Raw genomic sequence first — 16,281 nt, forward strand, 5'->3', positions numbered from 1 at the left:
CACAGCACCAAAGCATATTAGACCAAATGAGACAGCCATAAATCATAGATTCATGTATTTCTTTAACTATTTCCATTTGTTTCAAACGCTCAAGGATGATGCTGCTATTAGCAAAAACATTCCCGGATGTCTATTTTGGAAATGTCTGCTTTGAAAACAACAAAAGCAGATGTCAATTAATTACCGGACTCTTAAATTATGGGTGACATTAACATATGAGGGTTTCTCCAATTAACAATTTATTCTGAAGAAACACCAAAAACATCCATTAGTTCTTGGCAAATCATTGACTCTACTCTGTTACCACTTCAATTTACACATTTTAATCCGGGCATACACTGTCTGATTTGATTTTGGAGCCACACAACACATTTAGAGTCAGACTGGATACCAGCCTTGATGGGCGTTGTCCCCGGTGCAGTGGACAGGGGAGACCGAGGACTTGTATAATGATATGTTCGTTGTGAAGCACTTTGGCAACCCCTCTGTTTTTAAAATGTGCTATAGAAATAAAGTGGATTGGATTGTTCCGGTCATCTGCTCCTGACCAGTTGAATGCACTTCTCAGGCCCTCTCAAAGTTAAAGCGGAGTCATGATCCGATATTGCAAGTTCTCACTGTTCCCCATTAGTTAAAAAGGAACATGTAGCTAGCTTACCTCCAGTTCTCTAAGCAAAATGGAAAAATCATACAGTCTATGTATTCCAAGCCAACTGTAGTAGCACGTATGTTCTTGGCACAAATGATTGTTAGAATTATTATAAACCTTATTGGTACCATCAAAGACCATTGCCACTAAACATCTCTCCCTGCTTTCAAATACATATTTGTATCCACTACAGTATATTACTTTACATATAGTGTTAGAACTAAAACTGTGGCTGGACAATTGAGAAGTTTAAGCACTTAAATATTGTGCTTTGGCTTTACATCACAGATGATAAATTGGTGCAATAGGAGTTTGGGTTTATACTGTATGGTTTCAGAAATATTGTTAATTTTCCTCTATAAAAATGTATGTCTTACTCTAATTGAAAATAGGTTCTATAGATTTTTAAGACATAAAATAATAAAGAAATAGACAAGTTATAAACTTTGCTACATTAAAAAGTGAAGTGCATTCAAATTGAATATGTGACAAGAGTTCTAAATGTTGTTATCTCTCAATAGGAAATTACTTAAATGCGAGACCCTTAAAAAACCTCCATATATGTACCATATTTTCCCTTTGTGTTCTGCTGTCACTTTAAACTTCCTTTCTTTCACTCTGTGTTGTTTTGATTGTCTGTCTGCCCCCCATGAGATGTCCTTAGTACCAAATGAGCAGAGCTCATAGCTGTTGCCACAGTGGGAGAACTTAATGCGCCTTGAAAAATAATTACTTCTGCTTTTCAAATGCCAGGTCTGTCCCCACTGCTCCACTTCATCACCCACAGGATAACTGATGCAAACTGTGTGCATCCACCGCGTGTGTGTTTGTTGTTGTGTACTGTATGTCTGCGCGCAGCGTCCCTGTTAGCCTGCGGGCCTGTTTGCGTTGTTCAGTAGGAAGTGTTTTCAGTGAGTCATCCGCGAGGGATTCCCTGTGGAGGGGTGAGACGGAAAAGACGAGACCCTTAGAGGGTAGGGAGAGGGGAGAGGAAGAGGGGAGGTAGAGGAGGCAAAAAAGACAGGGCTTCCTTAGAAATCCTGTGACATCGGAGGATAAAAGTGATCATATGCTGACCTGATATTGACTCTTCAGTGAGTATATTCCAAGTTTAGGGTCAACTTCTACATTTCCCAACAAATAGTTTGATGTATTTACGTGACTTTTATCGACATGTTTAATCGTTCAATGTATTAGTTATCATTATTATAACTGCTTCACCTTGTTTTTAGCTCATCACAGACCACACATATAAGGGAGAAAAAACAGTGGCTAGATAATGATAGACTCGAAAAACCCACAACCAGAAGTCCACTTTTTCTCCTGCTGTAATGTAAACATTATTTTCAATGGTAATTATTGTTGACATGTACTGTATTTTGAATAGGCCTTATCGGGTTTTTTCCTCTGCAGTTGAGAATTGTAACCTTCACATTGCGGCAATGTAGGCATTTATGAAACTTTCCATCTTCTTTTGCTTAGTTTTGCTTGATTTGTATTATATTATGTGTTGAGGTTGTGTCAGTGTTTTGCCTAAACCGCTCTTTTGGCACTTGAGTGAGAAGACATACCTGGCGCACCTTGTGCAGCGTGTGTTCTGGCTTGCCCTAACCCTTTCCATGGATGGAATGAGTGCTACAGGCAGGGAAAACAGACAGACAGACAACCAGAGAGAAGGAGAGAGAGCTGGGGAAAGCCTACACTCTGACTCAGAGGGGAGGTAACGGAATTCCCTGGTGGGCTGGATAGTTTTTACATCTGGTCGGATTGGAGCGTTGCCTGGAGCTCGGCAGCACCACACATGCCTGGGATGCAGCAGGGAGAAGCCTGGTCTTCTCCACCTCCGCTTCAGGCTGGTCCAGCTCCACAAGTCCACAACAATACCCCTAGGCTGTCTCTCTTGTCATGTGGAAACTCCTCTGCAACAGGCACACATATTTGGATTTGGATTCTTAATAATTCGAGAGACGCAGGCCTTATAGAATGTGATCCGTAGTGTTAGAGTTTATTCTGTTTAGTCTTTGTTGAACACTTCTACCCTGGGCAAGTCTAAACACCAGACGAATCGGTCGATGTATTGTACTTCTAGCGGTATGTCTAGACTGCCCTTTGGCTTAAGGCTAGGATAACCTGCATAATCTTGGCTCATATTAAGGCACATGGCAGTGTAAAGTCAGCCTCCACCCCTGCTCCAGGCATGTGATGAGAGAAGAGTGAGTTATGCTTTCTAATTAGGATGGCATTCTGCACCACAATCATTGATTATGTTTAATAATTGTAGTTCAAGGAGGAGCCCTATGACAGATCTGCAGGGACTTAACCTCCTATGCTCCTTTGCCATTCCACCTGAAACATACAATCACTCGTCAAAAGCTGTCCCTTAGGGAAATAGATTATTTTTATGCACAGAAAGAGCAAACTATGACATAGATTCTTGCTATACTGCCCCCTTTAATGAGATTTCTTTGGCTGGCTGAACCAGTATTAGTGTGGCGGAAAAGGTATACCTATATTGTCCTGGTATAGTTTCAGAAATGGAACATAACGTTTGTCTCTCAAACCCAATGTTTCTGGCTTAATAAAGCCCATTCCTTTCATGTTGTAAAGTTTTATCAGCAACAGGCCAGTGCATACTTTTTGAAATACCTCTGCTTTTGGCATGTCTTAACATCAAAAGGTATCATAACTGAATGATGTCTAGATTGTCCTGTGGCCTCCACAATTATTTTAACGTGTCTGAAACATGCCACATATGTGGTTCAAATCCCTCTTACATTCTGTCAGTAGTGGGGTTTGTAAGTTAGGATCCTGCAGTGACCTTCCCTGGGCTCACCATAGAGAGCAACCAACCTCTATATCTTCCACCTGAACCCAAATATTATACAATTGTAAAAGTCTGGATGACCTTCCAGCCATCCCCTCAGTCTTTAGATCATTTTCAGACTAAATACCACACAGCTGGAGTCTTGACAAAAGGATCATATCTGTCTCTTTTGGCCGCTTTCCTCCTCAGCCTGCACCCACAGGTCAAGTCAGCTCACGTTGTTCCTGTTTTACACCAAGAATAACTCTATAAAATAAAACCATCACAAATCTACTGTCAGGTCATCATTTATACAGAAGCCTCTCAATCTGAAGCAGACTCGCATTTCTCCAATTTCACCACTCCTCAGTTTGGCAGAGGTCAGGTGCTTTAGAGGGAGAGCAGCTGCCCCTCAGGGAGAAGTCATGGGGGATCCCCTTTTGGCCTTTTGGCTTGGCTTCTCATTGGACACCAAGTTATTTGCTGTGAAATTACTGAAGCATTTAAAGTGTGGCTAGTAACAGAAGAACTGCACTAAAATGGAAAATATTCTTCAAAAATGTTAAGCAGAAATTGCCAGAAAATCATCTACTGGAAGAGAGGCATTGCTGCAAAAATATGTCTGGGTTGTTTCACAAGACAACATCCGCAATTAGGCATGTGAATCATATTTTCCATCCTTAAAATATTTTTCTTTTTGGTCAGTGGAAGTTGCTGTGCACAACACAACATTTTTAAGGAGGAAAAATCACCTGCAAGCCAAAACCTGCAAGGTCATGATAAGGACAGGGATGCCATTACTCAGCTATCCATTGCTTTGTACACAAGGACCCATCTCTTCATCTCTACTATTACCCAAACTTCATGAAAATATGACGAATGATAGGATTTATTATTGCAACAACACTGTTGCTGTGCTTTGTGTGTTGTAACCAATTGAAGAAGACTCCAAGACGCCTCACCCTCAATGTGTTCTAATTCTCTGATGAATGATTGTGTTGTCCTGGTTGTCTTTTGGCGAGGCGTTAGTCTTTGTGGATATCATTTGTACAAGGGAGTCATACAGAGCAATGGGCAGATGCTTGGTTTACCTTTTAAACACAAAGCCTACAAATAAGTTGCCCATTTGTGTTTGTGCTTCCATTCATTTTTGTCTTTAAAGGACACCTATCATGCTATATTTGAACAATATATTGTAGGGCCATACCTATATAAAGTATATAAATATAGTTTTTTTTTCAAAATACCAAACAGATCCTGCATTTTAGCCATGCCTCATTTCGCTCTACAGTATTTGCTGTTCTCCAGCCCTGTTTTTGCAGGGGGCTGATTCTGTGAGCTGCAGCTGACCACGCCCCCCTGCAAGAGAGGGGAGCGTGCTCTGATCAGCTGCTGGGCTGTCAGAAGAGGGGGGGGATCTCCGTCCTCCGTGTTTTATTATATAGAGTCGTTATTCATTTGTTTTCAAGCTCAATAAATAACAAAGAAGACCTTTGACCGGCACTTTTCTAATTTTGTCCGGAAGATTTAAACTTTAACGGACATCTTGACCGGCGAAAAAAAACCTAACTGAAACTCTGCCGCACGGTCCCCTCGTTCCTTGGAAGAGGCGGAGAGGTGGGTGTTTGTCATCTGCTGGTGGACTACCCGGAGATAATTACAGTGCTTGCCTCGACGGGGAGGGATTGCATTGAATTAAAGCAGCGGGAGCAAACGCTTGCCTCTGGGAGGGAGAAAAAAAGCCACAGCGGAGAATAAACAGAAGGGCAACCATAGCAACCATGCGCGGGAAGTCTTCTTCGCTGCTTTTGTGGCAGACTACAGCGCCACTTACAGGCCTGGCATATGTACTACAGCGTCTCCAGCGCTTTCGAGCGGCAATGGCCGGCCGTGGCCCAACCCCACATTCCCCTGATAGGTGGAGAGTTGGCCCAATAGCCGTAGCGCCACCGTCCTGACGTCAGTAAAGTGTTCAAATCTGGATCAGTTTTTATCAGATCCGTTGCAGCCCCGTTTTTAGAGATTTGGGTATGGAGGAAAATAGAGAGGGTTGTGTTTTCTGACACTTGGTGAGTTCCCTGGAACACCGGGGACACATATTCATGTATAAAAGACGTACAAAAGTGCATTTTGCATGATAGGTCCCCTTTAAATATGACTGGATTATGGCAAGATTTATCTGAAACAGCTCCAATACCAACTATTATTTTGTGCTTCCCTCTCATGTCATTCAATTTGTAGACCAGAACAAAGCAAGAGGATACTGTGGCTGCGTGTGTGCCTGCGCCTGCATCTGCTTGCGTGCATTTTGCGTGGGTGGAGGGTGCGTGAAGGAGGAGGTGTTGTCGGGAACAGAAGCTTTTTGCAGATGTTGCAGGGAAGACGGGGTGAATGGAAAGTTCTGCGGTTATCAGTCGTACAGCACTCTCTGACTCGCAAAGGTATGCTACATGTGGGCCCTGCCAATTCAGTCTCACTTGCACATTTGCTATGTCTAGTGGAGTAATCTTTGAAAAGTTTGGAGGAGCAAAGTGACAGAGAGATACAGAAGGTGAGAGAAAAGATCAAGGAAGGAAGAAAGGTTTGAAAAACATGTTTACTAGTGGAGGCTGGGATTGACGTCGTAGTCTAAGGTTTCCCTCTTGGAGTGTCTCCCAGAGCGGAGGCGGGTGAGATTCCCTCTTGGTTCCCCTAGACGTAACATGAGGAACGCTCATCTCTGTTTGTCTCTGTCTTTCTCTGACCTTCTCCCGGTCTGTGCTCACTCTAATTGCCCTTCCTTTTTCTGAGCATATTGTGGACCTCATTCTTTTGGGCATCTCAATCCACCATGCATGGCAGTCCTATAGGACCCCTTCTTCTATTCCCTCGGTCATCATCTCCATTACAGCGAGGCACATTTCTCCATATGCAACTCTTATTTCCCCCCAAGTTCAAATAGAAAAACCCTTATCTGATCTGTTCACCGTCTGTTTTTCTCTTTCCTCGATTTTTAATATGGCCATTTTGGAAAGAGATATCTACTGATGTTCACTCCCTGAATAATAAAGCTGACCACCCGCCCCCACTACCACAGCTCACCAATAATAAACCAACCATAGCTGGGACCCTTTATTCTTTTACTTCACTGCCTGATGTAAAAAACATGCTAGACTTCTGCTATCAGTTATTTGGAAACTGAGTCTGATTATCTTATCTGATGGCTTCCTGTCCCAGAAGCAAGTGCAGCGTTTCAGCAGTGGATTCTATCCATGAAGCCACAGCTGGTGCTTACCCCAGCTAACATAAAGTAGCTGTGCCACAGTGCCCATGCTATTGCATCACATGGTGTGCCACTGACACAAAGAGTGTTCTGTGTCACTTCTATTTCTGACAGCTCTAATGAGTCATTGGTTCTTAAGGGAAAAAAAGAAACAAAATGGCACTGTGGTTGGTGCTGATTGCCCTAGCAGAGCCCAGAGAGTCTGTGTGCTAAGGTGTGGCATGAAATCACAGAAGAAAAAAAACAAAGAATGTGAGCTGAGCTTCTGCAGGCTCCCAACAGCTGCAGTAGCTCACAGACCTTTTTATTGCATGGCAGCAAGGGAAACCTCCGACCTTACCACAACAAGATGGAGATGAGAAGAAAGGGAACCCAAGCAAAAGCTGCAGTTTTTCTAAGGGGTGTTATTTCACAGATCAAAGTTAATAATAGAAGTAAGAGAGAAGAAAAGGAGTTTAAAAAAAAGTAGCTCATCAAATATTGAATGAAGGGACAAAAAATAGTGGCACATTCAATGGTGATAGACACCTAAGATGAGAGTTCCCACTTAAGAAGTTAAAGACAGACAAACTTTGTATTTCTGTTACACACCTCTGGTCCTTCATAATAGTTGTGTGTAAAAGGTCATAGAACAGTGACCAATAGCTGTCACCATTGTCCAAAACCTAAAATGACCTCAATTGGCTAGCGCTACAATACATTATACGTGATATGAAAAGGGGCGCCACATTTCTAACACGTCTTTAAGCTGTTGACCAATCACAACAGAGCTGGCCAACTAACCAGTCGTAGCAGACTTGGCTTTTGTTTTGGACAGAGGTGCTGCAGCAAGGGCAGTTTCAGAAAAAAAAGAAGCCTTTTCTGACCATAAAAGCAAGTGAACAAGTCACAGTGGAGGCACAAAGTACAAATATGAACCTCAATATTATCATATGATGTCCACTTTAACTGAAAACCCATACCATAATCTGTTCTTAAACCTAACAATATTGTAACCTTCATTCTAAGGGGAATGTCTGAAAACGAACAATTTGTAAGATATTTTTCCAGACGTTGTGTGCGAATTGTTGCAGCATTAACATAAATGCCAGAGCACACATCTCTTCCACATTACATTAGGTACATCTCCATTTAAAGCCCATGTTTGTATAATACTTAATATTCCATTGCATTCTTTTGCCAATAGATGGGCATCATCTGTGGGAGACAGAAGCCAAAGTTGACAAGGACTCCGTAAAAAATGTAAGTGCACCTCACCAAAGTGACTCATTGGAAATGCTTCTTCAATACCACCCTCCCTTGACACTTTCTCTTTTCCTTTCTGTCTCCTCCTCATCTGTCCCCTGCAATGATGTAACCTTGGCTGAGGCATTACAAGTTGCAAAATAGACAATGATGATTAGCTCATGCAATCCTGAATGGAATTTTCACAAAATGTCCGTACCCTAACGGAGTAAACACGGACTGTCATATTGTTTTTGCATTTAACACGCTCGAATACATGCACATTGAGGAGAAATAAAAGCATGAACCCACACACACTCATGCCACAGTCTCTCCAGCATAGCCAGACTATTAGTTCACAGCAAAGTGTTGAATTGGACTTTAACACCTCGTCTGTGCCCACGATCATGCAGCCAAGGGCGGATTACACCCTGTGCTTTTACCTGCTGCTTTTCATGAGACGCGTAATGAGAAAATAAACCAACCAGCCACAGATTCAGATTGTGTTAATATAAAACTGAGTGAAAGGGAGTCGCCAAGAGAGGGAATGAAGCGAATGTTGTTCTACGTGTCACAGAAAGCCGCTTGTGTTCTGGAGTTAATTAAGACTTGACTGAGGTTCGTTAGGCCTGCTCTCGGGGTGGAGAGTTGAGCACAAGGTCTCCGAAAATCTGTTTGCTTGTGCGTGATGACAGTATGTTTTGAATTGCCGATGCCTTTCATCAGTCCTCCCCCCCACTTCCCCCGTTTTTGTGTAAACTAACCAAGGCAATTTACACTTGCACGGAGTCTAAAATTAACAACACACATGTAAATGGTGCAACTTGAGGCTGTTTTTCTCCTTGTTGTTGCTGTTATTTGACTCAGGTAAATGACTTGGTTGCATCAGGAGGGTAAATATGGAGTCTAATGTCTAATTGGCCTGTAGGGCTGGTTGATGTTCTATGGCTGGAGTCCCAGATGCTGGAAAATTAGCGGGCGTGCAAGGCTTAGCTGGGGGTGGCGTTTTTGGGAGGCGAGGTCGATGATATACAAATACGCATGTTTATTTATAAATCTAACATACAAGTAGGCAACGACAGCAAGACAGCCCTGGCCTTCATCATCATCAGTCGCCACTAGACTACACTAAAGTGCTCCAGACCGCCCGCCCAACAGTGTTTTTATTGCCGTCCAGAGCGTGCTAACTTTAATTGGATAGGATGGAGAGGGAAAAGCCATGTGCACACGCACACACTTAACACACTCAATCAGCCACCTGCATGTGTCGTCATCTGGAGGGCAGACAAGGGCGGAGGACGCAGGCCCCCCACCTCCATCGCACCCTTACTGCTCCGTTTATCCACAACCTTCTTCTGTCAAAGACCCTCACGTGAATGACAGCCATCCTAGGAATTAGACACAAGAAACTCAGCTTCCCTTGTCAGAAAGCAAGCAGTCGAAAGTTCAGATCCGTCCAGACTTGCCAAGGTCTGGCCTAGAGGGGAGGAGGGGGAAAGGCGAGCCTCTCCACAGGGACGCATGGCTGTGCAAACAAATAAGCCGGCTACCTCTCTCCTCTCGTGCTGTAAAGGGACAAAGGTAAAGCCCTGGGGTTTTCCTCATAGACAAACATGGGCACTGGACCAACATCATGGGCTCTACTACTCCGTCTACACAGTCCAGACAAGCTCATTTAGACTAGTCCCAGACGAGCCTCTTGGAAACAGTACCCTAAATGAAGGCTAGCTGTAAAATAAACATAGCTGTTGATTAATAGGCTACAGGAAGTGCTAGTACAAACTTACATTTGCTTTAAGAGTTCCATGAAATCAGATGAGTAAATACAACTAATTACTTGATGATGGTATCAGCTGCTCTATTATCTCATAAAGAGGAAATGTCATATTGCATCTTATTTATATTTTAGAATTCTCTTGTTGTGGAGATCCCGCCGTACAGGAACCAGAGAATATCCAGCCCGGTGCAGGTCGACTTCTACGTCTGCAACGGCAAGAGGAAGAGGAGCCAGTGCCAGACCTTCACCTTCCTGCCTCCGAACGGTAATCATCATAAATATTTTCCCCTTCTTTTTTGGTGACACTCGAAGACATTTTCACCAGCTGCACATTCTGCATTCATCTCATAGAGTATTTCTCCAGGTCTTGACATCCATCCACTATAGTATACCCCAGCTGTCAACATGCCATGTGAAATTTGCGGCCAGTTTTTGGTCTGTGTTTCTGACTTGATGCCCTGGCACCTCTTGGCCGTAGACTGTGAGTGAGAGCAGAAGATGTGAGGAGTGTTTATTCTGTAGTGAGAGTGCGTTCCCCAGCGATGAGGTGTACCTGCTGAGTGACAGAGCCTCCGAGCGCTGTTGATGAAGAGAAGTCAATCCCCCGGCGACCTGACTTTCACACTCCACCTCACACAATGCCCTCCTGGTGCACCAACACACAAATACACATCCATGTGCACACACACATGCATCTACCAGGCAGTGCTTTGCCCTGTCATTCATGTAGCAACCTGAAAAACCCAGGAATACCTCTCTCTGTGTTTATCATGTGTCCCTGGCTTCAGTGTTTATAGATGGCTTTCACATTGGAATTTGAAGAATGTATTGCAGAGAGTTAAGAGAAGAGCTCAGCCCCACAATAACAGTGTGAGCTATGGACTTTTCACAATGGGTGCAGGCGTAATATCAGCGTCAGTATCACTTTCACTATCCAGATGGATTACTCTTATATTTATCTATGTGTATTCAGATATAATTAACTTCAGCAAACCAACATTTTCCATTAAAGTGCCAGTCCTTTGCTGTTGGCCGTTGAGCAGGTTCACTGATATATTAGATCAAAACAATGGTATCTTGTATTCATCGATCGGTGTCTGATGGGTGTAATGCTGTTGGGAGAGCATGCATTGTGTTTTAAGTCTTCAGCTGTTAATACGATGTGACATTTGGATTATCAGCAGATGTATTTATTGCCACGGGAGATAAGTGATTGGGATTTTGGATGAAGCCCTGAGACAAAGAAAAGCAAGACCCTATTTGGAGATGCCTGATTATATGATGGGTTCATTCTGGGTTACTGAACCAGTGCACAGCAGACACACTGTGTCCTTATAAAGCCGATCCATTTCATAAACGGTACTTCCACGGGGAAAGAGAGACAGGGTGATGTGGAAGCTTATCGGTCTCCACTATGCATCTCTAAGTCATTTCCCTGAGCATAAAGATAGCTCTAATTAAAAGATGACTTGTTTTGTTCTCTCTTTGTTGCCAAGTAAACCACAAGTACAGTGTGGACCACACAAGCAGGGCCGATATCTTCTTAAAGGAGCATAATTAACTCACAAGTGTTACCACCAAAGAGACCACGAATCACAAGGTATTTAGTTCTATTTTTGAGATTTACCAAGCTTTTGAAGACACACATTAAAATATACGACAACAATTTCCCTAAAAACAAATATTGTGTATTTAAATCAAATATTTGTATATTACAACAGTGCTGGATAACAGCTGAGGCAGCACTGCCATGATCGCAGAAATAAACTCTGTAAATCTCTGTGGGCAGCATAGCCTGTACAATCACAAGCAACGTTTAAATGTGCAATACTATTGACATGTGCTATGTACTTTCAATGTGATTTGAACGTTGTTTGAATAATAATGTATCACTCTACAGTTGTTTTTGTTTATGTCATCAGGATTGCAGAAAATGTACTTTTCATGAAACTTGGTGTAAGGTCGGGGCTAATAAAGATCCATTTTGGAGTGGTTCCGAATCAAAGGATGGATATAGTCATTATTGTTTATATTGTAAGATAGGCCATTGGGCCATCGCTCTCCAAATTCCCTAGTTGTAAATATAATTGTGCAAAGGCATTGTTCAGTTTCCAAGGTGTTTAAAAAAGCAATATTCAGAGCTCTCTGATTCAAATTACATTCACAAAGAAGACTGTATAGGTTATAATTAGTGTACACAGACCCTCTCGGCGGCAATGATGATTGTATTACATTCATGGTTTCAATACAATAACAAAGAATGAGGAAATCCTAGTTAGGCTGTTTGCTTTTGTGTGTGTGTGTGTGTGTGTGTGTGTGTGTGTGTGTGTGTGTGTGTGTGTGTGTGTGTGTGTGTGTGTGTGTGTGTGTGTGTGTGTGTGTGTGTGTGTGTGTGTGTGTGTGTGTGTGTGTGTGTGTGTGTGTGTGTGTGTGTGTGTGTGTGTGTGTGTGTGTGTGTGTGTGTGTGTGTGTGTGTGTGTGTGTGTGTGTGTGTGTGTGTGTGTGTGTGTGTGTGTGTGTGTGTGTACGTACACACAGAGAAACAACACTGTGGCCAGGTACTCGGGGTGGGCTGGGGATGAGGACACCCACACACACACACACACATACACACACACTGTTGTCAACACTTTTTTTTCGCCTGCTTGTATGAAAATACTCTTCCGGCCCGCTGTCCCACTTCAAGCACAGTTGTGGTAACTGACGTTGTTTAGAGAGAACATTTCTTTCACACTCTGGTGTCTGCTCGACTATAAAAAGACAAACCCAACCCTTTAAATAGCCTGACTTGTTTGAAACAGCGGAAGGATGAAGCAAACACTCTGGGACACAGATGCTAGTGAAAACCACCTTTATTTTCCATTCAGGTCCTGTGGCCTTCTTGTTATTCTTTAATGCAAATGCACTTGGCACGTAATGCGGCTGAACAACAATGCAGAGTATTACTATACTGCAGTATCCCCTCAGCTCTAAAGAGAATATTATTTCAATAATTACTGTATTGTTTTAGACATGTAAACTGATTCTAATCTCTCAAGGCCTCGCCCTGCCTCCAATGTTAAAATATCAAATGTTATCAGATGCAGTCTGTAGTGCTGTCAAAGCTGCATCTGCTGTCTCTTACTAGCTGACATAGAAAGATAAGCCTTAGTGATCTTATGTAGGTGTAATAGACCTGTTGAAACATTGCCATTTTGATGACCCAACAAAATTGTAGCCAGTCAGAAATAAACTCTGAAATGTGTCACTTTACAATAAATCTGATAGCACAAATATATTTATGAGCAAAGCAGTTGTGCTTTAGTGGGCAAAATATACTGACCTTTATCTTTCCAGAAAGGGTAATCAATATGTTTAATTATATTATTGAAAAATGTTTTAATACATACATACATATAATATTTGAAAAGTATAGGTAAGGGTTCACAATTTGAAATTTTAAGCAGGCGGATTGTCTCCACGCGGCTCACAACATTGCGGCGCTCACATGTTTGAGCTGGCGGCTAACAATGCTAACAGAGCTAACAGTCTTTACTTGGGGGGGAAACAGGCAGGTGGAAGTTACGCTTCGGTGACATTGCCATAGGTCGGAGAAGCCGTGATCAGCTCTAAGCGCTGTTTGAGAGCAGTGCAGAGTGGCAGCCATTAGCTAGCCAAACATGCACTAACATGCACATGTGGCCGACTCTGCAAGCTAAACAAAGCTCAAAGAAGCTTGGACAGCAATAGTGGGAGAGTGACCTAATTTCCTGGAGATCAATTCTCCACAATATATTGATATAAAGTCAAATTTGAGAACCTTTAAGCTGATTATGTGAGCTATTTGCTGCCAGCTAAATTACTGACTGGATTAAACAGGGCTGCCAACATTTTAGTTCAGTTTGTGAGTGAGATTTTTTTTTTGGTGAACCGAAAAAAGAAACGTTCATGTGTACAGTGTTACAAATGTATTGAACATGTACAAACTAGGGTTTCCCATGAATGTACCGGGCGCTACAGTGGAATACGCACATACACAGTGTACCCGCGACTCTTACAATGAAGGCTCGATAATCAGCTCACAGCATATAAAATGGCATATAGGTGTAAGCAGAGGTAAAGTGCTATTTTATAAGTGGGGGGGGGGTCCTCACCTCCTCTAGGGGCAGGGGCGGACTGGCCATTGGGAATACCGGGAGCTTTCCCGGTGGGCCGGTACCGAAGTGGGCCAGTCGGACAATTCACTAGCACCCCCCCGTTGATAATTGACTAGCGGTACCGAGTTGGGCCGGTCGACCGGTCGAGTTTCCCGGGCTGATTTTTAGTCCCAGTCCGGGGGGGGGCATGCTCCCCTGGGAAGATTTTTTTTTTAAATATTGAAGTTAAATGCATCAACCTGGTGCATTTTGAGAGCAAAATGAATTTATGGATACATCTCTCAACACCCATATGAAACAGAACTGTAAACAGATTTTCTTTTTCTTTATGGATATTTTACAAATCACTCCCCTTTTAAGCTTTATTCTTGTTTTACTGTCATACAGTATCTGTTTTTCATTTATTCTCATAAATGGTGACCAAAACGTTTGAGACCCACTGAGATAACTAGACTAAAGTTAACTATCTAAACACTCAGAGAGTCCCTTACCTAACTGAGCTGTAGTTATCTCTCTCAGTCTGACAGGACAGAGCTCTCCCTCTCATTGTTTTAGAAACAGCTTCTAATATCCGTTAGCGCAGCTAGCTAACCAGATGCTAACAACAACAATGCAAATAGTGAGTTTGGTAGAAATATACTGTATAATAGTAAAGTTATTTAAGATGATGCCATAGTTATTGAAGATGTTACATTATAAATATTCCCCAAAATTATTCAAAAGCATATTCTTCCAAACTCCTTGCTGTAGTATGACACACAGGAGACTATTGATGTGTGTAGTGAGTTTGGTAGTAATATACTGTATAATAGTGATTGAATATTATTGTATTCTCTTTTTTCGGAGTTGCACTTTGCAGACGGTCCCTGAGCACTCGTTTCTTCTCCGGCTGCGGATAGAGACCAATGTAATGTGTCCAGCTCGGAGGACGACGCGTATTGTTTTTTTTTGATCAAAATGTGATTGTAGTTCGTTGTCAACCTTACCACGGTACTTAGGAGACGTCATTTGTGTCTGAATAACGTTTTGTTCATGAGTTATTGATCCGTGAAATCAGAATCTCCCAATATCTTTCCAACTTTACTGAACTAAGCCAGAAGACCGTCTCATTTCGTAGACCGCTCGGTTTGCTGTTCCTTCACTTTATTTTTATATTTATATACATTTATTTTGGACGAAAACTTAGCGTGAGGAAAGGCAAGTGTGGCGTGAGTGCGTGAGATATGGGTTAATTGCGTGACTCTCACGTTGGCAGCCCTGGATTAAAGCTGCCTTGAGCCAATAGAGCAAGAAGAAATACATTTGCTTTTGATATAGGCCTACCTCCAGCAGTATTTGTGCTTGAGATGCACCCTTATTAAAAGTGTCCTTATCTTGCTCCTGCAATGAGCTACGCGTTTCCAAACTCCTATCCAAACATTGTTGTGTAAAGATGTGACCTGTGATCTTCATAAAAGAAACAGTTTTCACCAACCACATTTAACAAGAAACGTTAAGAAGAAGTCCTGGCAATGACCGAAAGCTTAAGTGAAGAACTTCTCGGAACCCCTTTTATTTTTACAGGAGATTCCTTTGTAATATCAAGTTCTATTCTTAACGCCGACTCCCTCTGCTGCATTGGTTTGTGGTAGGAGCGGGAATGGGGATAGTCAGAAACATGTTCTGTGACACATAGAGGAAAAGTTAATGAACCACACATTGTTCTTCTTTTGTAAATACTTGCACAGTCATGATTTTTTCCGAAAAACTAGACTGTTTCTGTCATGTCTACAGCTTTGGGTTTTGTACTGGTTTTATACTAACAGTATTATGGGTGCCCAGATTGCCGACACAGTGGGACACGGTGTACCAGGTGCGTTTCAGTTAATAAACTATCACCTGCTCCATGTTAAATGTCAACGCAGATTCCCAGCGTAACAACACAATGTCATACCTCAGCCAAAAACCGTTACAAATTAGAATCAAACCTTTTGCATTCATGATCAACCTTCCAATGGCTACAAGTAGAGATAGTCTCCTTTGCAAGGTACTTTCCAAATGTAAAAACACCCTGTTTGCCAGCCCTTCCTAATCAAATACACCAATACAGGCACAGACGCACTGTGTCCAGATTCCCATTAGGCAAGGCAAGGCAAGTTTATTTATATAGCACCTTTCAGCACGCGACAATTCAAAGTGCTTTACAAAATAAATTAAAAGACATTTTAAGAATAAATACAGTAAAACACATTATATAATGGCATTTTACAACAGGCATTAAAAATCAAAGATAATAAAATAAACACAACAGGTATACAATACATGTATAAAAGGCATACTGCAGTGCGAGCTCAATTAAAAGCAGCGGCAAAAAGATATGTTTTCAGTCTCGATTTGAAAATAGTAAGAGTTTCTGCAGACGTGCACGATTCGGGCAGTTTGTTCCAGATT

The 16,281-nt window shown here is 42.2% G+C and overlaps 1 protein-coding gene across 4 annotated transcripts in view; it reads left to right on the plus strand.

The window, feature by feature from the left end:
• Positions 1–16,281, plus strand: part of LOC117480752 (nuclear factor of activated T-cells, cytoplasmic 1-like) — a 67,025-nt gene that overhangs the window by 22,408 nt on the left and 28,336 nt on the right. For 3 of the 4 annotated variants that reach the window (XM_034128204.1, XM_034128207.1, XM_034128206.1), the window contains exons 7-8: positions 7,901–7,956; positions 9,848–9,980. In XM_034128204.1, the coding sequence (XP_033984095.1) occupies positions 7,901–7,956; positions 9,848–9,980 (189 nt within the window). The remainder of the gene's footprint in view (positions 1–7,900; positions 7,957–9,847; positions 9,981–16,281) is intronic. The other variant, XM_034128205.1, reaches the window with a different exon arrangement.

This window comes from Trematomus bernacchii, unplaced genomic scaffold (assembly GCF_902827165.1).
Source record: "Trematomus bernacchii unplaced genomic scaffold, fTreBer1.1, whole genome shotgun sequence".
NCBI lineage: Eukaryota > Metazoa > Chordata > Actinopteri > Perciformes > Nototheniidae > Trematomus > Trematomus bernacchii.